Raw genomic sequence first — 25,224 nt, 5'->3', positions numbered from 1 at the left:
CTGACTACACCTCATTCAGAGCTCTCTGGTGAGGAGACCATACCTCTCCATTTTAATATATGCATGCCTTGAATTAAAAAGAAGAGTTCATTACATATTTGCATTGACAAATATTTACATTGATTTCTGAGTATCAGAAACTGATGCTCAGCAAATACAAATATGGGCAAAAAAATGCTAGTAAGCATTTCAAACAACGCATTTTTATTTATTTTTCATGGAACATCCGTAGCTGGTCACAGTCCTGAATTCAGACTCTTTCTGTTCTAGTGGCTGATTCTTTATTCCAGGATTTAACACAATATTGTACTATGAAGAAAAAACTAGTTCACACTCCAGCCATTTCACTAAATGGAACAGAAACTGTACATACTCATTCCAGGTATAAAATTAATCTCTTCCAAGTGCTCACTGGACTATGAGCTTGGCAGTCTTTCAGCACTATGCTTTTAGAGCATCGACTCATTTCAGAGAAGAAAAAAAATGAGTCTTTAAACTGCTGTTTATAGAATTGAAGATTTTTTGATTCTTTTTCAGAATCATGATGATCATGACATAGGAGAGCTGTGTGTTTTATTCAGAGTAGAATGAGTTGTCTATAAGATCTCTATTATTCATGTGCTTTTTAAAACTTCTGAATTTGAAAGGACCAATTTACTCAGAGGAGAAACATTATGGCTTACTGAACTCCACTATTTTGGTGACTGTGTGATAAACATTTATAAAAGATTCATTTTAAGAAACTTTTTTTTCTGTTGTGTAATTCCCACATTTCTATTGCAAGACTAAATACTAATAGAGTAGTAACATTAAATCAATATGAATTTTTCCCCCCAAACTGCTTGCATTATGAAGTTATAATAACACATGGCGTTCAAGAATTTTAGTGTGGGTATTACACATATCTTTCTTGTTAAAGAAAATACAAATTCTAAGCCAGATTTAAGCAAAGGCCTCATACTACCTCCTCTGTTTGCTTACTGTAATATGCTTTATTTAATTCACTACTTGAACTTTTCTGATTAGCAAGTTGAATCTGTAAACACTTTCTCGTGTGATTAACTATGTATGGCTGAGTTTAGTTATTGCTTTAGTTATTGCTAAGATTCAATGACATCGCAGAGGGCAGAAATTGATTAAAAGGTTCAAGTTTTGCACATTGTATGAGTATATACTTGTCTTTTGCTACATGAAATAACATAGAGCGATCCTTGTTAAGTACACATTATTTAACAAATAATAAAAACGTGAAGGTGGAACACAAGTCCTATGAGGAGTGACTGAGGGAACTGGGGTTGTTTAGTCTGGTGAAGAGGAGGCTTGGGAGACATTATTGCTTTCTACAAGCACCTGAAAGGAAAGTGTGGGGAGCTGGAGTTGACCTCTCCTTGCAGATATTTAGTGATAGGACTAGAGGGAATGGCCTCAGGTTGTGCCGGGGAGGTTCAGGTTGGAAATTAGGAGACATTTCTTCTCAGAAAGAGCAGTCAGGCATTGGAACGGGTTGCACAGAGAAGTGGTGGAGTCACCGTCCCTGGAGGTGTTCAACGAAAGGCTGGACTTAGTGCTTAGGGACATGGTTTAGTGGGTGACATTGGTAATAGGGTGATGGTTGGACCAGATATCTTGAAGGTCTTTTCCAACCTTAATGATTCTATGATCTGCCTGAATTGTGAAACAAGCTTTTGCTCTCATCAAAAAGACACTATTTATTTCACCATGAAGGTGCTAAGATATTTTTCCCCAATGCTCTGTGTACATGCTATGCACAAATGTCATTTGTGTACAACTGAGTGAATATACAATAATCTTTTTTTCATACATGTAGTGCTCCGTATGATCCATACCTTGGAGTCAATATTTCTACAGGACTAGAAGAGATCTTGGGAAGATAAGCAGAAATTGACAACTGTTCACTTTTCAGTTTGTCACCACACAGGTAGCCCCTCATAGCTGTGGAAACCTTTAAAAGAAGAGATGGAAATGGTTAAATCTCTTCTCACTTATCCAAGTTTTACACGGCTGTAACTTCACCTACAGAGGCAGGCTTCGTGAGGAGGCACCGACTGACAGGCCAGGCCAAGCACTGCTCAGAGAGGCCTTGGCGCCTTCCCCGGGGGGCCTCGGGACCTGTGTCCTCGGCCACCACTTCCAAAGCGGCCCAGGGGGACAGCCCTTGGGCGCTGCCTTGGCCCGGTCCCGCATCGCCCTCAGCGGCCCGGGGCCGCAAAGCGTCCCCAGGTGTGGCGGGGCGGAGCGGGACCGCCCGGCGGGGGGGAGGGGGGGTGACAGCCGCGCAGGTGACAATCAGCCCGTCGCCCGCCCCCGGCCAGGGCGAGCAGGCGTTAAATTGTGAGGAATCGCCTCAGGACCGGCCCCTGAAGCCTGGAGCCGTCGGACATGGAGCCCGTAAGTACCACGGTGGCGCGCTGAGGGGGAACCTCGGGGTACGCGGCAGAGCCCGCCCGAGGAAGGAGGGGGACAGCGCTGGGGCTCACCCCGCTGGAGCCCCCCGCGGCGGAGCCGTCGCCGCCCTGAGGGCGGTTTCGGCGGGCGGGCGCTGCCGGGCAGGGCGGGGGTGGCGGCACCGTCCTCCCGCTTCCCTCACAGTGGCGCCTCCCGCACGTGGCAGCGACCGCGACGCCACAGCTGAGGCGGCCGGGGCCGGGACTGGGGCCGAGAACGGGAACGGGCCTGTCCCGGGTGGCAGCGGCCGGCGGGGGCTCCCTGGCGGGGACACGGCCCTCTCGTCACCCTGTCCCCTCGCCAGCCCTCAGGCGCGGGGAGCAGCGCCTGAGGGGGCCGGCTGGCTTTCGCAGTCCCCTTCCCCGCCCCAGTGCTGGCTCCACTATATGCGCCCGGGAAGTTTACTTTTGGTCACAACTTTTCGATTATTTTTTTTTTTAATTGCCTCAGGACGCTATTTTTGCCCTTCCTGTTAGGACACTTAGGCGTTATGCATTTAGATGATGGTTAATTGCTGCCTTGGGAGGGCTTTGATAGCAGTAAAGGAAGTGTTTTTGTGGTGGAAGGAAAGCATTAAAATATACATGTTTGTACACAGAATTACTGAAAAACTGACAACAGTATCATGGGCTTGCCATCAGGCATGTGCCAGATGATCCCCCGCTTTCATTTGACTGCTTCTGTTCTTTCAGATAAAAATCTCAGTTTTAGCCGTTGATGCTCAAGTTTTAATGAGTTCCCCAAAAATACCGTGATCCTGTGTTACAGGTTAGTGCTGAAGGTTTCTCCCCTGCTGCGTGGAAGCATTCATTCTGCGGGGCGGTTGGGGAGTGCCTTTGCCTCAGCTCCCTGGAGGCGGGAGCCTGGTTGAGCTCTCTCGTGAGGAAACTTTCAGATTATGCTTATTACTCATAGGTGAACATGACCTTTTCATGTACAAAGGTCTCAACAAACCAAAAGACAACTCTAAGGGAAGTGCAAAAGGGCTTTTATCCTCTTTTCTTTTTTTTTTTTTTTTTTTTTTTTCCCTTCACGTCCTAATGGATTTTCTCCCGGAGCCCTTTTTGCAATTCCTCTGGTAGCCAAATCAGCACGTGTTACCTTCAAAAGATTGAACCTCTTGTCTGTGAAATAGTTTGTCTTAATTACACTGTTTCATTTGATGTGTGCTTTGGTTGGTCACTTCTTCAGTTGCTGTACAACTGCTTTGAAGGGCAGTTTGAATTATCAAGGGTTTTACAACAAAAAAGAAAAGAAAACAACTGCTGTGTTTGGCTCTCTTATGGTCTCATGTGAATACAAGACAGCCTAGGATGGTTCCTCAGCTATTGGTGTGTTTATTGTGGCTATCATCATTCTAGCTTTTTCTGCCCTGTCCTTTATTTTAAAATTAGAAAAAGAGTACAGGTATTAAACCTGGTTGGAAAAGCCAACCAAAAATACAGATGTGCATAGGTTTTAATTATCATGGCTAGCATAGCTGTCTGTCAGCTATATGCACCAACACCGAAGGACAAGAAGCTGTGGCAGATAAATCACCAAATACTACTGTTCGAAGTCAGATGCCAAAGGTAGCTTTGGAAAAGTCTACAATGAAGTGAACTCTTAGGTGGCAAAGCAGACTGCTTGTAAGTTATGTCTGGCTGGGCAGTCTTAATCTGGTCCCCTTCTGCATTATGGTACTCAATTATTTATCATTATGCATCCTCCAGAGGATAGGGCTCACCCTACGCATAAAGGGTAATGCTGACTTGTTGGTGATTTTTGTCGTGGTTTTTGTCCTTTCTAAAGGAATAATCAAGTGATGTGCACAAACAAGCAAAACTTTTGGCATTTCTTAACTGGGAAAGCTTCAACTTTGCAACCTTTTGTTGTTATTGTTGTTTGTTTTTTGTGTGTGTGTAAACGAAGAACTCTGAAATAAAACCCAGCAACTTGGTCCACAGAACCATCTTCATTGGCTGTACAATAGGTTTTAGAGGGCAGAGCCTGTCGCAGGAGCTTCATACATTGGATCTTTACCTCAGCAGACTTACTGGTAACAATAAACAGGCTGTTAAGTAAGCTAACTGGGGAGAGGTGAGGCTTCTGCTTTCTGAATTTTCATAGCTGGTTGCTGACAGCTGATGTCTGAGAAATCCACATTCCTGAGCTCAGTACCCTTTTGCCTGGGCCCATCTATTCCTGCCTGTCCTGTCTCCCCTACAGTCTGTCACCAAAGCATGCTTCTTGTTCCCCATGACAGGAACATTTTTGATTTATTTTTTTATTCTTCTGTGCTATCGGGATGTTTTGAACACTGTGTGTTCAGAAAAAGTATCCTTTCAGAAGAGAGAAGAGAAATCTCTGTTCTGGTACCTGTTGTTACTCCGGACACTTCCTTCATCTAATAGAGGTATTTTGATTAAAATTCATCTTCACTCCTTTCATACCTTGCAGTTCAGAGAATATGCAGTCTCAAACACTTCATACATATTTATGAATTATCCTTGGAGCAGCTCTGTGGAAAGGAAGCCTTCATTTTCCCATCTGCAGAAGAGAGGAAGGAAGGTGCTCTGATGATTCAATCGTGCAATGCGATGGCAAATGCAGTGGGAGCTGCGCAAGAAATCCCTGGGTCTTGCCATTGGTTTTCACAGAGATGATTGTGCCAAGCTCAGGAGCAGAACTCTCACCCAAAAGTTGTGTTTTCCCCCTGTTCCTCCTTCCTCAGGGGCCAAACCTTGGCTCCTGATTTTTTTTTTTTATTACTTTCCTTCTTAAGTACTCCACTGTAGAAGCATCTGATGCACAGTTAATGAAAGGAGTTGCCCTCCACAAAGGAGAAGCACCAGTTCCGGGCATGTTCACCCGTATTTAGTCTGTGTAGCTTGAAGCATTTTACAAGGGGACACTTATATCCTGAAAAACATAGCTTGAAGAATAAGTAATGTGATACAGGGTTATATAAATCCTATCCATAAGGCATGGGTTTCACTAGGAAGCAAGACAGCAAGAAAAAATACATTTAAAGTAAATTTACAATTAAGAGAAAGCTAATACTAACACTTTAAGCTAAATCTTTGCCTAATAAAACTTTCAACCCTTTTATAATTACAAAAGATTGGTTTGCTGTCTCATGTAATATTTGAAAAGCTTTGTAAACTGCTCTAAGTATCTAAATACTTTAGTTCACAAAGTTAATATGGTATCTTTGGATGGTATGGTTTTATAGGTATGTTTCCAGAAGTCATGATTTTTTTTTGCCTTTGTACTTTCTGAACAGGTTCCGACACACACAAGTGAAGACACATCTAGGGCTGTATTTTAAATAAATATTTGTAATACACGCAGTATTTTACAACAACAACAAAAATCTGAACTAGAGGCTGATACCTCTAGTTTTTTTAATTTTTTATTTGCTTTTGTTTTCCTGCAGTTGTTACAGGAGCTGTGCCTCCTGTCCTTTGCAGAACACACTGAAAAGTATCAGTTCTGCACCTTTGTACTGAAGCTCAGGTCAGTTTCTGCTGGCTAATTGCTGGGCCATTCCTATTTTAATCTTGTTTATAATCATTCTTTTTAAAAACAGCTTTAAATGTTATGCTTACGTTTAGCTGTTTAGCTTCTAAAACACTTCTGGTGCCAAGCCCTCAGTAACATTTGCATTTATTTCATTCTAGTCCTGAAAAGTGTCTTGCTATTCTGAATATGATTCGCATACTTGTACTTTTACTCATCCCAGTATGCATAGAATTTCTCTTCATACACTTTTACGCCCATTTTTTTAAAGTACAGACATAATAAATTAGAATATTATATATGTGCAGACTACTTAGCATATGATTTTGTTGTTGGCTTTTTTTTCTTTTTTTCTTGGTCTATCCCATATTGCTTCATACTTCCAAAGTCAGGTCTTGCACCATGACTGGAACCAAATGTTACTTCCTAGTGAAAAGTAATGTATGATACATGAAGTGTCAGGCAATTCATCAGGCGTAAGGAGGAGATGGCCCTAAGGCAAACAGTTTGCTCTTTAGAATATAATGGTTACTTAACCCTTTAACTTGTACAGCACGTGTAAAGAACAAACTCGGGAAAAATTGTTCTCAAGTTATTCATGTGAACCATGCAAGGAAATATTAATTCTGCACCTTGAAATGCTAGCAAATTACAAGAAACCTGTAACCCAACAGTGTCTGTGTACGAGCAATTAGTTTAAATTATAAAAACTGAGCCTGAGTTTCTCCTGCACTGTGAATAGTTACCTTAAGTCTTTTAACGTTATTAGTGGCATGTTCCCCAAATTAAAAATACTTGCAGTCGTGTTATTTTGTTATGATCAAAATTCATATTATTATTACGTTTTCTTCAACAAGATATCACTTAGAGCTGAAATAAGTACTACTTTCAGTGTAATTTCTTCCACAGATGACATAAAACTGAAATGTATTATTTATAATTGTGTAAAGGAAAATTGGTACGCAACCCAAATCCCACTGGAAACCAAATCAGAAGGAGTTCTAGGAAGTAAAACACTCATAAGTATGCTTGTCAGTAGTGCTGGCCTTGCAATATTTTCTACTAGCTACTTTTTTTTTATGACAAAGCCACACACAAACTGGAGAGATGAGCACACTTTGTACAGGAGAAATGAAGAAATTGCCCAGGTAACTGTTTTCAAAGCTATAAACTAGACTAGGTGAAGTCTAGGGGCCTCTCTTAAACTTGGACTGAGACCTCTTTCTTGCTGCTTGTATCCATAGATTCTTGTGCCTACAATACTGTAGGAAGAATTTTGAGCATAGGTCAGAATTTTATTTTTGTTTTATTTTTATTCTGCCCTTTTGTGTGAAGGGATGTGCATTGTTACTGGCTGACGACATTTTAGCTAGTGTTTACCTACCTTTCAGTCAATAGGTACTTTTAGAAATTGGTATGTGTATTTTGTTACATTATTTTCTTTGGTACAATATTTCAGGAGGAAAACTGTTTTTAACAAGTTGTTCTTTACGTGGCTTCTGTTTTCATTTTTAAGTAGCTGTCTTAGGCCCTGCCAGAACAAAGTACTTAAGCACATGTGCAAGTTTAAGCCAAGGGACTGCTCACAAACTTAGGAGTTGCATGCAAATTTATGTCCCTGGGACCAGATCAAACCCCGTGAAACAGTCGCAGAGTTTACGGTATGGGTTTTGGATCAGAAACCCTGTTGATTTAGGGCCTGAGCAGGCTGTTTGGCTGAAGGGCAGCTAATGGGCATTCTCATTCCAAGAAGGTTAAGCCGTGTCCTAGGTTGGAAAAAGGACCGTAAAACTGTTTTGAAACTTTTGCAGTGCTATTTTTGATAAACATGTTGGACCACGGCATGGTATGGAAGAAGGAATGTTGTATAATACTAACTCCTAATTCCTGTCTTTAAGGAAATACACGGAGTGACTTTTTTACTTCAGCTCTCAATCCAAGGACATGTCTTTCAGTTACCCAAGCTTCGCTAAGCTGGATCAAAGTATTTTTTTCCCTCTTTCTACCCCCAAAAAAAAGAAAAGCAATCCCTTAATAACTGCTCAGCAGAAAACCCGGAGCGACTCCTGAAGGGGTTAACAGCGCCGCGCTCCCGAAGCCATCTGGCAGGAGCTGTGGGTGTCGGGTGTGGCAGCTCCCAGGGCCGTACCAGTCTCTACAAGGGAGCTGTCACGCTTGTTGATTTATCCTTCCCTCGTGTCACGGGGTATGGATGTTGAAACTGCGGCTAGAATGTGAAATACGAAAAACACGAAGATTATGATTTAGTGTCTGGGGAGGCTCGTTGCTGGCCTCTGTTTGCAAGTTGTAAGCATCGGGGGTAGCTTGACACAGGTTACAAAATCTGGTATGTAGCGCAGGGGGAAAAAGGCAGGAGAGCTTTGGCGTTGGGAGCTTCTGCATGTGTGCCTGCACAGCAATCAATGATGGCAGCAATTAAAGCAGACGGTGCTGATGATCTGCCTTGATAGAGGCGCATTGGAGGTGCTTGTAAATATTTAAATAACTGCACTTTCTGGTCCTTCACTTGCAAAAAAATAAAACAGAGTAGATGAAGAAAGTAGGGAATTAACTGTCTTTACAAAAAGACCACTCAGTAATTAAATGGTATTTTTACAGAGCTCAAATGTAAGCATCTTACTTTCATCATTTGACGCCTTTCTGCATCTGAAATTTATAGGAAGATAAGTTTATCATAGGTTCACAAGCATGTTTTTTATGATAAAACTTACTTTATTCTTTACTTCTATCCTGGCAGTGAAACATTCAAGAGTTGCAGTAGTTGGAACAAAATGAGGCTCGTGGATTTTTGTCAGAATCTCCCAGTATAATAAATGTTACCTAGGTAGCCAAGTGAAACAAGTTGGTTGTTTCTTTGATGGGGTGGGTTACACTATTTTTGTCTCTTGAAGCAATATTTATTTTCTTACTGGAAGCAACACACTGAATGTTGTTGGTTTTCTGGGTATTCTTCTCTCTCTCACTTTTCTCAGGAAAGAAATTAAGGCATAACCCTCAGCTTGCAGAATTGTAATAAAAAAGCCGTGGTCACATCTATAGCATAAAATTGATTTTCCTGCTTCACTTTGTTAAAGCAAAATGAGAAATATGATTGTGCTTTCGTGATAGTAGAATACAGATGTCATAGAAGCTCTTAATGCTAAGCATCAATGTCATATCCAGTATCTAATATTTTTCTGATACAGCATAATGTATACAAAGTTTTATGGGTAAAGATCTATTCTTTTGGACTTCCTTTTATTTGGATGCTCTATTCACTATTTTCAGTAGAAGTCATACATTTTCAAAGTAAATTAATTCTGCTGTCTAGAATCCAGCTTTCTAAGATACTTCTTGTTTTATAAATATTGTAAAAGTTCAGACCTCAATTTTGTGTTTATTCTTGAATAAGTTCTAACTTATCCAGTTGCCGTGGAAATTGGAGTCTGATTCATAATAAGTTCCAAATTAAGAATTGTAGTGGATCCAGGTACAAAGTATGCTTCTAGGAATAAAGGAATATTGTGCTGAAGTCAGGGGTGCTGGTTTCTTGGTCTGTACTAGGATAAATCCTGTAAAGGCTATGTGGAACCAGTCCTGCTTTCCTTACCTTTATAGTAAAACTAATACTGACTCTGGAGCAGTAGCCGTGGTAAATCCTTACTTAAATCCTTATTTAGGAAATAATGCAATTGGAGTTTTAAAACACTGTGTTTAATATATAAAAGAATGTCTACCCCACCCCCCTTTTTTATCCAATTTGTTTAGTTTACAGTCAATTTGAAAAAATAAATATCGGGCTTTTATTGAGGTATTTTAAATTTTATTTTCTGTTTGCCAGATACAGTTACTCACACTGACAGCTGAGTAGTTCTTTTCATCTTATGCACCAGGATGTATGATAAAAATGCAACAGATCAGTTTATACACCCAGCAACATCTGTGAAACTACTCTTCTTAGAGATTCGGTGTCAAACGTGCTTAGAAATTTGCAGTCATTGCTGAGACTCAGGGTAGGATTGTGTTTTGAAACATTGCTGACATTATTATGCTCCCTGAGATGTTCTGTACCTAGAATCGTATTGGAACCCACCATTAACCCACTTCAAAGTGGCTAAGGAGCTTTTCTGACACCTTTCTTTGTGTGCTGAAGTCTTTCTTAGCATCGCTTTATATTAACTTCGTGTAGGTATAGGTGATGTACCTGATGCAATAGACGCTGAAGAGCAACGAAGACTTAGGTATCAAATATGTGTTACTCAGTGGATTATCTTGCTGATTATCATTGCAGTCTGAACCTTGTTTGGTTTACCAGGTCATTTGATTTTGGTTATATTTGTTGGGATCTATGCATAATCTTATTTTTGTCGTGTTCTCATATAATGCCTTCTGAGCTCATACTCTGTAACTGTCTGGAGTAGTGAAGTATGGAGCCAGTAAGACTTTGTTCAATATCCTAGTAGTTTGTGGGCTTTGGTTTGACTTTTTTTTTTTTTTTTGGGGGGGGGGAAGGAGGGCAAGGATCTTTTGTTATCGTTGCTTTTTGGAGGTCATAATATCATAGGATCATCGGTACTCCTCCAAAAATATGTAGATTTGGACTAGTCAGGACATCTGGAGAGAGCCTGAGGTCAGAGAAAATGGATCAGCTCTACAAGGCCAAATCAGGGGGTGAGAGGGGGAAAAAAAAAAGTAAAACTATCTGAATTTCTTATGTATGTATAAGAGAGGAAAGGAACGAAATGGTGAAATGTAAGATCACACAATGATGTGCTAATAATTAATATCAGCCTATTCAACATCCTTTGTAAAATGTCTTTTAACAAACAAAAAATCAGCATTTTTCATAAAGTGCAGCTCAGCTGTTGTTATCCTGCTGCCCTGCAGTATGTGTGAGAGCAAAGGGGGTGAGAAAGTGGAGCGCTTCTGCTTCCCTTGGCACCTTCACAGCTGTGTGTGTGACTAGAAATAACATGCTCTTACGTTTACGAATTAGTTTACTCGAGTCTTGTCGTGATCAGGCTCTGGCCGCTTTTTGATGTCCAAAGAGTGCTTTCCCAGTGAGTATGGGCATGGGAGGCTGACTACCAGGCTGTGCTGCTGTTTTGCATCACACCTGCCTGCAAAAATGAGATCAGCTTCTCTTCTGTTTATGGATGCCTTCATTTAGGAGATATGTTGGAACAAGCTAAAAGTTGTCATAGAGCAGAAGGATCATTCCTACCAGCAGCAGAAAGCCCATGGGCTCATGGATTGAAAGGCGTTTTTAATTATAGGAGAGGAACGAGGCACACGCATAAAATCAAACACGCTGGAAGTCGGTTTTCCAAAACCTTGCCTCCCCCGTTTCATAGCAAGGGAATCGTGGAACCGGGTCCTGGGACAGTGCTGGTGTGGTGCAGAAAAGGCAGCTGTAAAAGGCTCCTCATTTGGTAAAATACAGCAATGTCTAAATCAATAGAAGAGTACTGATAATAACCACTTTGGCCGTTGCCATTTTTCATGGGCGGCGTTTTGATTTGCTCTCAGTGACAAATAAGGAGACCTGAAGTACTGACCAGGAATAATCACGTTAATAGCACTCAGCCCGTAGCGATCTCCAGCGTTGGTGTCATGGCTGCGTTGGAAACAGGAGCCTGTGGCACCATAACCAATCTACTGTTTCAGCTAACCCGGTACTTTCCAAAAGATTAAAACCTCAGGGAAACAAAGCTGGGGGGTGCGGGGGCCAAAATGATTAATTTACACAAATGCTAATAGGATGTTATTGGTTATTCGTTCCCTCAGTGTGTATAATTGGATCTTTTTTCTAGTATAAAACTTTGTGAACAGAAAGACATGATAGTAAACATCACAGAAGTTGAAATTTCAAGGTAGATTTCCAAAGGAATTTTTTCTGAAACTTCTCATATGTGTTGGTGTTCATACAGTCACACAACAGAGTATGATTCTGACACCATCAAAGCTTTTATTCTCTCCAAATCATCAAAGATGATTTGAGAGCATCAATGGTAACTTATTTAAATATCAACCTGAACTGTAAAAAATAAAATTTGAAGATATGCGAGTGCAGCACTTGATAAAATGTAACACATTTTTGAAGAGCTCTGTTTCAGATAAGATACATACTTAGAAATACATTTTACTCCATTTTACCAAGTTGGTTTTGATACTTAGTCAGCTCTCTACCTCACACACCAAAAGTAAAATATCTAGCACAATTTAGGAGGAGCGATGCTTTCTCTTGTGTTTTTTTTTTTTTTCTTTTTTCTGTTGTTGATTTTTTTTTTTTAAGTGACATATATGGGAAAATTCAGTAGGATGCAAGCAGAAAAGATGTTTTTGGTGCCAAAGATTGCATACTTTTCTGAATCTTGCTCTATATAGCAAAGCAGCTTTATTTGTGCAGGAAAAGGTAAAGGTTGTTTCAGAACGTGAGTTTGTCTCATGCAAATGACATGCAGGGCCATGAATATTTTTGTTAACCCTTCGATCATTTGAGCCTTTTGAATTAATCCTGTTTGGCTTATTCATCCTTTCTAAAGGCAGCATTTTAATCACATGCTTCGTTTGGAACATCCATTTATTATTATTTTTCATAATGATGCTAAAAACAACTTTTGTTGTTGTTTAGATTACGTCTGTGGGAAAATATACAGGAAAGTATAGTATATAGCCTACTGCAAGTCCAAACATGATTGCTAACGTATATACAATTAAATGAAACACCTTCAAGATTTGAATCTAGCCTGTCAGTTGGTTGCCACATTACAATACTTTAAAATCCATAGCCCTTCCTCGGGTCGGTTACTATTAATAATCCCGAATTTGATGTGAAATTAAGCTTTGCTGCTTTGTTTTTTATGTATTTGTTTTTATTTGAAGATGCAAATTCATCCAAACTGAGAATTCCATATATTTTTGAGGAATAACATTTCTGTCTTGAGTGCAGGCTTTTGGGAACTTCTGGTGAGCCCTTACGTTCTTGACCACTGTGATAAATAAGATTTGGGTTGGAAACTACTTACTCAAACTGGAACTATTCCTCCGTTAAATCAGTGGAATTGGTCCTTTGAGTAGCTGTTCAGCGGTGTGGATAAGAGATTCACAATCTGTCTGAAAAACCACATGCATATTTTCCAAGAGCGTTACACATTAGCTCCTGTTCGGTCAAGCAGTTGCTTTCTGTGTAGCTAAATCTTCTTGCAGTTTAAGGGAAATACAATATTCTTCGCTTTTTGTCCTGAATATTACGTAGGAGTTGTGTCTGCTGTTAAATAGCTTTCATTCTCCTCCCAGCTGTAGCTGCATTTCTATGAAGAGTGAAATGATTCTTGTATATCTCTTTCCTCACTTGCCATGCAGGCGGGGGGGGTTAATGAATTGCTTGTAAAGGAGTTTGCAGTGCTCACATGAAGTGTGCTGCTGCGGAAGTACGAAGTTATTTACTTTCAAGATGAATAGTTCTTTAAGAGATGGTTTAAACAGTCTGGCTAATATACAAGACGTTAAGTCTCTAAAAAGTCATTGTACATATCATTTGAAACAGCATAACCCCTCCCTCCATCTCAAGTTTATAGCAATAATAAGCTTTGCAGATGCTTTTCCTGGGAATTAAGGACCAGCTGGGGTAAACAGACCTCAAACTATCCTCTTAGCCAGTCATTAATCTTCAGGGAAAGCCTGTGCTTTGATCGTTATTGCTAAAATATGCCTAGTGCAGCCTGGCCTCACATGCCAGTAAAAGCAAAATAGTATTTTGCCAAAACATGAGCATTCTTTTGTTTTTTTCAAGGAGCCCTGTGTCTTGGACTCATTTTTCATGTGTGTAGGCATGTTTGTGTGTATGTGCACACATGCAAACAGGCGCGAGGGGATGAGTTTGCAAGCTGCTGCATTCGTTCTGCATTTATACCACTGTAAACTGTGTGAGTTCTGACTCGACACTTTGCTATCAGTCTTTGTCAGTTTTGGTTCTTCTCAAAGCTGTGTCTTGGACGAGGTATCTTTACTTCATGCAGCTGCCTCAGTGATTTTTAAAAATTATTTTTACAATGAATATTTTATCCAACAATGACCTTACGGAGACCTACTCTAAATTATGCCCATGGCTTTCACCAAGGACCACGAAGAGTCAGAAGCGTGCAATGTGTTGCACCCCAGCCTGTCCTGCCCTGGTGCAAGTTGCCCGGCAGCACGTGCTGCTGCTGGTGGTACTGTACATTAATCAGCTAACATCTTCTACACCAATTATTTCTTACACTTTTTGAAGGGACTTGTTGCTGTACAGTGTAGCTACTAAGTAATCGCAGAGCTCAGAAGTCAATGTGGTACAGTATTTCTGCATGCAGGGCACAAAGCTGAAAGTACAGCAAGCAGTCTTCCTAAACTTCCAGCTTTTGGTTTTCCTGAAATGTTACAAATACAGAACTCTGTGAGATAGGAGAACAACCCTGCCTCCCCGAATTAGCTTGCCATGTGTTACATATTAGACAACGAGTGTCATCTGGTCAAGAACAAGAAAACAACGTGCACTTCAGATATTTGCTGCTTTGTGCAAACATACCTATATATTTTAATGTTTCTAGTGTTAAAATGGTTAAGTTTTGCTGAAGGCAGCAATTCTCAGTGAATTTGTACAAAGGTCTGAGAATCTGAGAAAATGACAGTATTCCTTGAAGGAAGAAAATTCTCTTAACTGCTTTCTGTAGCAACTCTGCATTTGGAGGGGGGGGGGAGTTATTTGCTATTTTGTCGTCTATCAACAGTAAAGGTTGTGCAGTGCCCTGTTGCATGAAACAACAGGCCACGTAGGAACATACAAGAAGGTGCAGTCACATCTGGGGAGTTTACAGTTGAGTCGGGTTGAATAGATTCAGAAAAAGAGAGCTGATTTACAGCCTGTGTCCTTTGCCCTAAAAGAGACTTTTGGATCTTTCCTGCTACCTCCAGTGTGGATTGTCTTTGTTCTGTGTCCCCCAAGGGGAATCATCAAAGTAGCAAGAGAAGGAAATGATTCCTGTATCTTCTTGCCAACTGCATTTTCCCTATTTTACTATAAATGAGCCCCATGGAGGAAGTGGAGAGGCGGAAAAATCCTTAAGCACCCTGAACAAACTCTGCCGTGGCAGGGCATAAAACTTGGGCTTGTCTTCGAGCACCCCGATGGACCTTCTTGTGAGGAGCAGGGGCAGCAGGGATGGAGATGGCTCCTGCTAGCAGATGGCTGGGTGTAACCAATTACTGAATGGTGTTGTCAGAGATAAAAGTACAGCGTGTACAGCATATGTAAAAGGAATTCAGAATCTTCCTTTGTGTTTAAATCAAATGTTTTAAACGACAAGAATGCACCATTGATGCGTTGCCGTTAGCCTCAATGGGCAGACTCCAGTTGCACTTCATTTGCTACGAGTGCATGTGTGATTTTTTTCTTTCACTGTTGTATGATACATATTTCAGAAAACAGTCTTGATGCAGTTGCTTGATCTTATGTCTTAGTATCATTTTGTTGTTGTTGTTTTTTTCTGCAAAAATAGGCTTCTGACCTTTCCATGTATTGGTCTACCTTTAACCTCGTGGGTTTCTGACGGTCTTTCTGCTTGGTGCTGTTTTCCTTTGTGTGAGAAGAGAAATTGCTGCTAAAGTGTGGCAGCATTTAAACGCTGGATTATTTTCTGACCAGTTCTTGGACTATTTCCCATGTATTAAGGAAACAGGCAATTGGCATTATCAGTTGCAGTTTCTTAGTATTTCAGCTCAGGTTGACTACTTCCCCTTTAAAAACTCACTTCCTCTGCATAGTGATAGACTGTGCCTGTGAGCTTTTATCCAACTTCTCTGCCTCTACAGAAACCTCAGCTAGAGGAGGTAAGTAAAGCAAGGTGGCCAATTTAAATTAATTACAAAAGCTGCACCATTGTTTAGCCCACTTCCATCATCCCCTCGCAGTTACTTTGAGTTTCCTTATTCGTAGACACTTCTGGATGTCTTTGGCCTGGAAAGTCATTTGAAAATTTCAGTCTGTTTCCTGTGCTACAGGAAAACTGCTACATGTTCCCTGCTCCACAGAACCATTGCCAGCATTTTTCGTTTGCTTCCTAGCAACTGCCAATTTGGCAAAATGAATGTGTGGGACCTGGAACTTTCTAAGCTGCAAGAGATGCAGAAACAAGGGTCTGTTTGTATCGCATGGGTATGTTTTATAGGCAGTTCAATAGCAAAGAGGTGTCAGTGTCACCGGTGTGCCAGCATGAGAGATCAAGGAATAAATTTCCAGGGCAAAAGGTATCTCCTCCCCTGCAAGAATAGTGTTTGCAGAAGACGGCAAAGACAGAGTGAAGAAACCACTAGCATATAGCGTGCAGCACCATTTCTCTTTTTAACTAATGGGCCTCAGCCTTTGTCCACGCTGCAGCCAGAAGTGTGAATACAAATTTAACTGGGGTGGTTTTAAAGAGCTGCCTTATTCGCATACACAGTGTTTTCAGTGAAGAACTCATGGCAAGATAATCATCTGCGTATAAAGCTGCCTGCTCACTTGAGTTTTGCAGCCCACACTGAGCTCTGTGCATCCTGTATCATGTTATTTTTGGTTGAAGCACACTCTGAGGCATGTTGATGCTAGCGGACAATACCAAGGACTGCAGCATGCATGTGTAGGAGCAGTCACACCTCTGGCGTATCCCTCTCTCAAGTGAGGAAAGCCCACGTTGTCCATATGGTCTTTGCCCTACTTTTCACTGTGAAAAGAGGTGTTCTGTTTCTCCCTCCTTAAAATTGCATGGGTCACTGTCTTTGTGATCTAACCAGTCCCACTTATAGAAGTGCCTGGTGTTTGTCAAAAAAATAAAAATAAAACAAAATTGTTTTCCTTATTCCTTCTCTCTACTTGCATAGTCTGCAGTCATGCTTATCCATATTATTTCTGATGAGAACCAGGAAGCCACTTGCTTTGCACTCAGAATTTACAAGTAAATGTTCCTTTTTTTTGGAATGTTTTGTCTCTATAAGCACATTTAAATTCTAACATTTGAAATACCCGATTGGGTTTTCTTTTCCAATGTTGGAAACAAGGTATCTGCTGGCTGAGATCTTGTACAACACATTTCAGCCTGCAGCAACCTTTTCTCTTTAAGCTGAAGTTTTAGTAAACCCTCAGAAAATTGGGTTTATAATTGAAGTGACAGCACAGCCCTAATTGTAGCACTACTGGCACACCTCCATAACCAGAAGCATACATTGCTGCCATTTTTTAAGAATAAAATTAATCCTTAGTATGCTAAGCAGTGGACTTTATGCTTCCTGCTGTTTTGCTAAATTTGATATTTTTTCAGAAAATCTGAAAATTGTAGAATTTGCAGTATTGAGGGTGGACTAGCCATCTCTGCAGTTGGCATAAATTGGGGGTGATTCAACTGGATGCAGTGATGTTGTGCAGATTAGCCTGAGGTGAGAGTGGCATAATAAATCTAAAGTTCGTAACGTATAGGGAGGTTGTGTTCTCAGGTGGTATAGGTGGGAATATTTGATTAAGTTCTTGCATACAAAAATGATGAAAGTGGCTGAAACTTCAAAGTCCCATTTTGAGAATTTAACTGGAACCTCACTGCTTAAACATTGGATGTGCTTCCTCTGTACTAGGCAGCATCTCCTTTAGCAAGGAAATTGGGCCAGTTTCCTTAGTGCCACTTCATGCAAAACCCTCTCCTGTCAGTTGTTGAATTCATAAAAAATAAAACTGTTCTTTAAGAATTTGGATCGTGCTCTTGCATCAGGCCCTGGTAGCATGAACTGCTGGTTGGTGCCCCGCACAGTGTCCTGCCAGCCGGATTTTTATCCTGTGCAGTAAAAGGTGGGGGAAAGAGGAATAGACCGGTGCAATCTCTCTTCTCATGTACATCTTGTGATATTTGCTAGCATTCAGAGTATGTAACTCTTTATATAATTGCCTGTAATTCTCTGTGGTGTAACACGTCTCGCCTTGGGACTCCAGGTCTTTGGCAGCAACATAATAGCATATGAGACAGTCCTTGCTGTTTTCGGCTGTCAGGCCTGACAAGCAGAGCAGAGTACCCCAACGGTCGTATGCTGACAAGTGAAAAAATGAAGTGCTTCAAAATGGCTCGCATTCAGCCACGAGGTATGGCCGCTGAAGGCAGCTCGGGGGGCTGTGCTAACAGTTGTCGCCTGGCCAGGCTGGAAGAAATGCGCAGCCTTCTGCGCCTTGCCAGGACTGCCAGCTCTTGCCTCAGGACTCCCGGCCCTTGCTGCCTACCTTCTCCACCACTGCCGGTGGCAAAGCTTACGCTGCCTCTGCCTCCAGTTTGAGGAGCAAGGTGCAGACGCGCCCAAGCCTGACCCTGTGTGGAGCCTACACGTCTGGCGGAGCTTTTTCTGGGGCCGATCATGTCCCAAGGTGCCCACTGCGCAGCCACCAGAATTCAGCCTGCTGCTGTCCTGAGGGATGCACCAGCAGCACGAAGGCCTTGTGAGCGGCTGGAGACCTGCTCTGACAGGGCTGTGAGGGAAACCAAAGGCAGGGTGTTTCCAGGAGATACGTGGTGCTCCTGTCTTAGCAGGGCCTCTTCTGGCCCCGGCTGAGGTCAGCCTGTGAGAAAGAAACGTGAAGTGCAGATGCTGTTGCTCATCCTGCCCTTAGTGTGTGGATTGATAAACATTTTGTCATTTAACGGCTGGTAATCTAGGACACCTCACAAGTATCCCCTTAAAAGTGCACATAAATGACAGTTTAAATTAATGTGCTTAGCACTTGAGGCAAACCTACTTGTATTTAGCAGTTTAACTGCACAGTTATTAATTTAATGCTGCCTTGCTTAACATTCCTTGATAGCTGTTGTTTCAGTGGGAGGCCTGCTCCTCGGATCAAATAGCAAATCGTGGGCAAGTCTTCCTCAAGGAGTAAAATGGGGGGAGGAAGGAATCCCTCCAAACATACCAGGCTGCATCACTTCCCCCAGCAGCTCTCACTGGTGTTATCTCTGACTTTGGCTAGCTCCTTGTGACTATCATGCAACATCACGAGTAATAACGTGTTGCTAACGCCGTCCCTCAGCGATGTTTACTCACAGAGTGACAGCTAACATAGCGGGGCGACACGCTGCGTTTGATCTTAAAAGCCAGACTCTGTCTACTGTAACCATGATAGAGCCATGCTGTGGTTGCGCAGTTCAAAGCATGAAACTTAAGGACTGTATTGATGTCCCATTTAATTTTGACTATTTAAATATAATGCTATTGACTATTAAAAATATATATAAATAAACTAGGAAAGGAAAAACAGTGTTTTTTTATATAAAAGGAAAAAATAGGTCTGTAGCAACAGATCTTTAACATTTACTTTAACGCGCACCCTTAAAGCATAATTGGTAGTACTTCAAAGTTAGAAAAATCACTCTTGAAACAGGTTTTATAAGTGTGCTGTTCAGTGACTGCACCATTTACCCTGTTTAAACTTTTAATGCATTCACATTTGCAACTGTTTTTTCTCTGGGCATGCATTCTTTTCTTTTCTAAGCACTGCCCATAACTTTTCTAGTAGGCTATTCTGTTTACTGGATGCTGGTAGAGTACTTGGCTGATTGTGCTTTAATTTGTACAGCACAAAACTTGCAAGCTAATAAAATAGTTATTAGAAGAAAATTTAACTTTTTTTTTTTTTTTAAATCAAGATTCCTTTTTATTTGCCCCAAAAATGATATAATAACCATCAGAAGGGGATATTCATGTAAGTGGAAGAGATGACGGCAGGAAATTGGGATAACTGGAAGGGGACAGAAGAGATCCAAGACGGGAAGTAATGATTTTTGCCTTTTTCTTGGATCACGTTTAGCAGGACCCTGTGGTTAGATTTTTTTTGTGGGTTGAAGTCTGAGATGCATGCATTCCTTGTTTAAGGTGAAGAAAGAATCAAAAAGTAATGGGTGGTGGATTTAGGATAGTGGTGTAAGGCAAGAAAAAGCATTCTCACATGTCACATGAAAAAATGATCAAATAGGCATTTCATGACTCGAAAGATGAGTAATAAAGGGGCTTACAGGACAGGAAAAATAATTATGCATTTGTCTTTCAATTCTACCTTTAATAATCACCCTCTTTTCTAGAGGAGCTCCACCTTTAGACAAAATGATCACAAAAAGACTGTAATTTATATAATTTTATCCTTTGAAACTACTGTTCTTCATAAGCCTAAGAGTGTCCTTATGCAATAATTATTCATTCTAAGAGGTAAGGATATATGATGATGTTCTGTGTTGTTGGTTTTTTGTTTTTTTTTTTCCCTTTGGTCTTTTACAACCCCAGGGAAGAGCTCTTACTTGGGGATTTTTGTAGCACTTGGTGGTATACAGAATGCACAGGAAAGATTAACTTAAAGAGGAGAATGTACGGGCAATTTTAGCATTTAATAGAAATAAGAGCCTTATTTTCAAAGTGATACTGTATTATTAAATGGAGTTAGCGGAGAAGATGCAAAATAAGAAATGATGTGTAGGTATTCTTTGAAAAGACCTGATTTATGTCCCGGCCTAAAATGAAAGATTTTTGAAAAACTGAAGACCTCACTCTGAGCTCTGCTCCCTGGAGAGGCCGGTAGGAAGGAGTCTCATAGGCTTCCCAGCTGTGGTCACAATTGGCTCTACAGCAGCAGCTTTCAAGCAGGGTGCCCTTGTCTGATGAAACTGAAGATACCTAGGGTGAAAGCTGCTGGACTTGTAGATCCTTGTGCACCAGATGAGTGGTTGCACTCCACATTGTCTGCAGGTGAACTGCTTCTGGAAACTGGAGCCTTTCATGAAATTCCTTGCTGCCTTGTAGCTCTAAAACTGTGGATTACTATAAATCTTGTCCACTTGCAGAAACCAGAAATAGTACCTCAGTGAGAAACGCAGAAATAAAGCAAATAGTCTGACCTTGAAGCTGCTGCTTCTGGATTTGTGACGTGAACGTGGAGCACTGCCACAGAGTTTTGATGGCCCCTTTCCCTGATCTGTACAAGTTACAGTGATTAATGAAGAAGCTGAGCTATGTTATCTTTTCTTTCCTTGCACAGAAATTACTCATCAATTTGTACCCAATTGTTCAGTTTGTAAGTAGGTGGAACTGTGTATGCATTAAAGGTATAGGCTTTATAAACATATAAAACCAGCACCGAGAAAAAGACCGAGTCCCCTCGGCTAACAGAGTCCCCTTGTTTATGTTTTCATATATCTTATTGGACAGTTTTTATTCTAAAGCCAGCTGTCACAGCCTGATGTTTCACAGCCTTCGCTGTTGGAACATGCATGTGTTCTGGCATCAGTCTACGTGGAATATCTGTTTGAACAAATGCAGTATCAGGACATGCCAACTATGGCCAGTTGCATTTAGTTATAGCAGTTGCTGAACGTACCTGGAGGGTTGACATTCAGCAATGAATGAAGTCAATTTTGGCATCTTGCTAATAATACTTAGGCTTCAAAAATTTGTACATCATCGTAATACACGAGGGAGGTGTGGAGGGAGGGAATGGCCATTGAATTAAAACCGGGATAGCTTGCTTGGCTGTCAGACAGCATAGCTGTGAGGTCTCAGTTTGCAGTTGGATCATGAGGGACACTGCAGAAGATTAACTGAAATGCAAGTCCTGAACTGAAACACTGGTTCCTAAGACCACTGTAAAACCCCCAAAGCCATTAACTGCCCCCTGGATTGTCTCCTCTGACAGATTCTTCCTAGAGCATTGGTAAGGAACTGTCCTGCTCCCATGAACAACTCTAAGGTAGCAGCAGTGCCTTTTGTTACAAGACATAACCAGATTTGTGATGCTCAGGAGGAGCAGCATGTGCATAAGGATGCAGAAGTTTTCATAGAAACACTAAAATATATATTAGGTTTAATTGCCTAGCATTTGAAAGTGTAGAAGGTTTGCTTAAAACATCCCAGTAAATGATAGCTTAATTGATGGGAACGAATGTAATGTATATTCCATGCCATCAATGGTCCTTTCTAAAATGTACAGCAGCAGCATCTTCATTGCACTTGTCACTCTTCGGAGTGGGAGAATCCAGTGGTCTATACTAGACCAGCAGTGCACAAAGAAGTGGCAATTAATCACAGCTGGAGAAGGGGTGCCCTTCTTGGTGTGAACTGCTGTTAGAAAACTTACTAAAAGCATAGCTGGATTATTGTGTATGAATAAAGATTCATGCACCAAAAATAATAATAATAATAAAAAGGTAAATTAACTGGTACATAAAAGAAACTGGGTTTTAAGAGAAATATTCTAATTAGTTTATTGAACCAGTAGCAAATATTAAGTCCACAGATGCAATAAATAACAAATATTAAAGAACAGGAAATATTTTCTTCCCCAAACATAAAAAGACTGGTCCTGACCACTAGCACTGACTAATGTTCAATCTCAATGAAGTAAAAGAAGTAATGAAGTTTGGGGGCTTGCCCAGCGCTGGGAACAATATGGAGCAAATGGGCCTCGGGGTGCTTCTGCTGGGCACTGTTTGGGCACTGTCAGGTGTTCTGGGGGAACTCAAGTCTTGCTCTGTCCCATGGCTACTTCTGTAGCTCAGGTAGGATGAAAAAAGAAACTTACTTGTATCTGATTCTAAGAGTTCTCTTGGGGTGCAAAGAAAGAATGGGAATTAGTTTGTGTCCTCTGAAGAGCACCAGGGCTATAAATTCTCTCCAGCACTTTAATGTTAGAAGTCATTGTTGTTCTCCTTTGGTTTCAAATGATAAAGGAAAAGGAGTCGATCCCAGCACATTGGATATGCTGAATCATGACCATTGTCAAGTCGCTGCGAGGCAAAAGCTTGCACTTCAAAGCAAAGCCTGGGATTGCAATCTGCAGGCACCAGTCTGTAATTCAAAGATGCCAAACCTATTTTATATTTTGGCGCATAGAAGGACCACTTAGAGCAAAGTTACTAAATTCAGCACAGTAATGTAGAGATAAAAATCTAAATTTAAATACCAATATACTGCTCCCTGATATTTGGCACTGTCTGAACCAGTTTGGGGCTAATTGGCTTGGTGGAAGTGGCATAGCTACCCTTGCACGGTGTTTCTTCCAAGCTAAAACCCCTACCAGGAAGATTCGATGCAAATGTGACTGTACTGCTTCCAGGCTTGAACTGGTACCTCCAGACGGTCTGCAGAGCTTCATGAAATCTTAGGGTGTGAGTCAGCACTCTGCCCCATGTGCTGCTATGCAGTTTAGACGTGATCCAACATTCACGGGAGTCTGTGGGCCAGGAGATGTTTTGCAGGCTAGGTAACCCCCCCAGCTGTTTGTTTGGCACTCGTGCTATAAAACCATTTACAGAAAAACTGTTTTTCCTACTTGAGTACAGACCTCCATGATACACCTTGTGTGAGGAAAGGTTACTCACAGAAGGATCAAGCCCGAGGAAAAAAATGTGATCACATTGCGTGTAAGATATATTGCACGTGTGCATTACATTAAAGTTGTATTGAATAAGATATTACAAAAGGAAAGCTCTGGAAAACGGGGGCAGGGAGGGAGAAACCAGTTCTAACCCTGGCAATAGACTGGTTTAGTTTTCAGTCTTTAACCTCCTTCCACACAGTCGCTATTTCACTGCAAAGTAGCCGTACTGCTTCGTATCCATATGTAGGACAGGCCCTTAAAAATATTTATTTAGGAGTTTTCAGAGCCATCTGAAATAATTCTCAACTTGTGTATACACATTAACATGTTTTGATTGGGATGGAAAGGGACCAAGTCCTAGATGTATTTGTATCCTGGTAAGTTGGAGAGAGATTTGTCTTAGCACAAAGCCAGAGGATTTCGGTGGTGTACACGGCTGTTCTGGAGCACTACGTGTGTGTACTCCAGAGAAGTTGGAAAAGGACAGCCATGATTAACAATTATTTTTTAATATGGATATGTGTAAATTCCAAATATAAATCAGTCAGATTCTCTGACAGAAGTAGAACACTGTCTAATATAGCTCTGATTTCTGCAGGCAGCCATATATTATCTGTTTAAGTTCCAATGTCAATGTTTTGTCCAAGGAGAAGTCTTTAATTTTCTATCTGACTTGAGTGATTTGCATACAAAGGATCTATGGCAAAAAAAAAAAAAAAAAAAAAAAAACTTAAATGTCGGTATTTTTATTGGTTTAAAAAGACTTGCGTCTGCACCCTTCATTTCAGAAGATCAACATCTCTCTTAAGATCTGTATATAGATAGCAATTACAGAGAGCTGTTCGCCCACACATACAGTGGCTTAACTCTTTAATAACAGTTTATTTTTTTTTCCAAAAAGAAAGCATAAACATAGCTCAATCACTTAATCATTTGTGTTGTTTTGCAAAATTTCTTATTTCCTTAAAATCTTCAGCAGCATGAACCAATAGCAGTGCCACAGCGCTACTACAGCTGTGCTCACTGCTGTCTGCACACTTGGGGGGAAAAAAAGCAGTAAGCCCAAAGAGCTCCTACATTGTTCTCTCCGTATCAGCCCCCAGAAAAAGAAATGAATGAGGAATACCTTTACAGCACAAGGTACAGCAAATTTATGGATAGCTGCGAATGAAGAATAATTTCATTTTACCCTAGCTAATAGTAAGATGAATGCCATAATACTATGAAAACAAATACTGTTATGAGAGGTTTCAATGGCATTCGGATAGTGCAAAGCCCTGTTTCATCTTCTAGCATTTAAAAAATAAATAAAGTGATCCCTACTGTTTTTTTCTGTACTATTGTTTCAATGCTATCTTTTCCTTCCCATATCTGTTTACACTTCTGATATCTTGCCCAAGTGTTAATATTGTTGTTTTGGCTCCTGCTGAATCCAGTCTTGCCATGAGATAGCCTTCAAGAACCACAGGGGATGTCTTGAGGACACTTTCACTCCTGCTTCTCTATTAACCTCCACTTATCCTTCTATAGCACAGCACATTCTTTATCAGCTAGAGGAACAAAAGTTTTTTGGGGAAGGGAAGGTAGCATTCAGCAATATTCAGCACTTCTTTCCAAAAAAAAAAAAAAAAAGAGGAGTTGTGAAAAATCATAGTTGTGGGGCAGTTCTTCTTTATTTTCCTTCCATAAAATACCTACCTGTTCTTAGTTGCTTCTTCTCACGTGAATGCTCCAGCAGAGAACTTGCCCTGAAACCACCCCCATCTGTGTTCTGGTGGGGAAAAAAAAAGCCTCTGAAGCAGTGGAAATGGCAGATGGGTGCTATTGGGGTGAAAGGGCAAATTGGTTATTGG

General features: G+C 41.0%; 1 protein-coding gene across 1 annotated transcript in view; it reads left to right on the top strand.

Moving 5' to 3' along the window:
• The first annotated feature begins 2,260 nt into the window (after positions 1-2,260).
• BNC1 (basonuclin 1) overlaps positions 2,261-25,224 on the top strand; it is a 75,641-nt gene continuing 52,677 nt past the window's right edge. The window contains exon 1 of the mRNA XM_035336295.1: positions 2,261-2,409. Within this exon, the coding sequence (XP_035192186.1) occupies positions 2,401-2,409 (9 nt within the window). The 5' untranslated portion in view covers positions 2,261-2,400. The remainder of the gene's footprint in view (positions 2,410-25,224) is intronic.

This window comes from Oxyura jamaicensis, chromosome 10, assembly GCF_011077185.1.
Source record: "Oxyura jamaicensis isolate SHBP4307 breed ruddy duck chromosome 10, BPBGC_Ojam_1.0, whole genome shotgun sequence".
NCBI lineage: Eukaryota > Metazoa > Chordata > Aves > Anseriformes > Anatidae > Oxyura > Oxyura jamaicensis.
The sequence above is the reverse complement of the archived record's forward strand: the minus strand, read 5'-3'. Positions and strand labels throughout refer to the sequence as shown.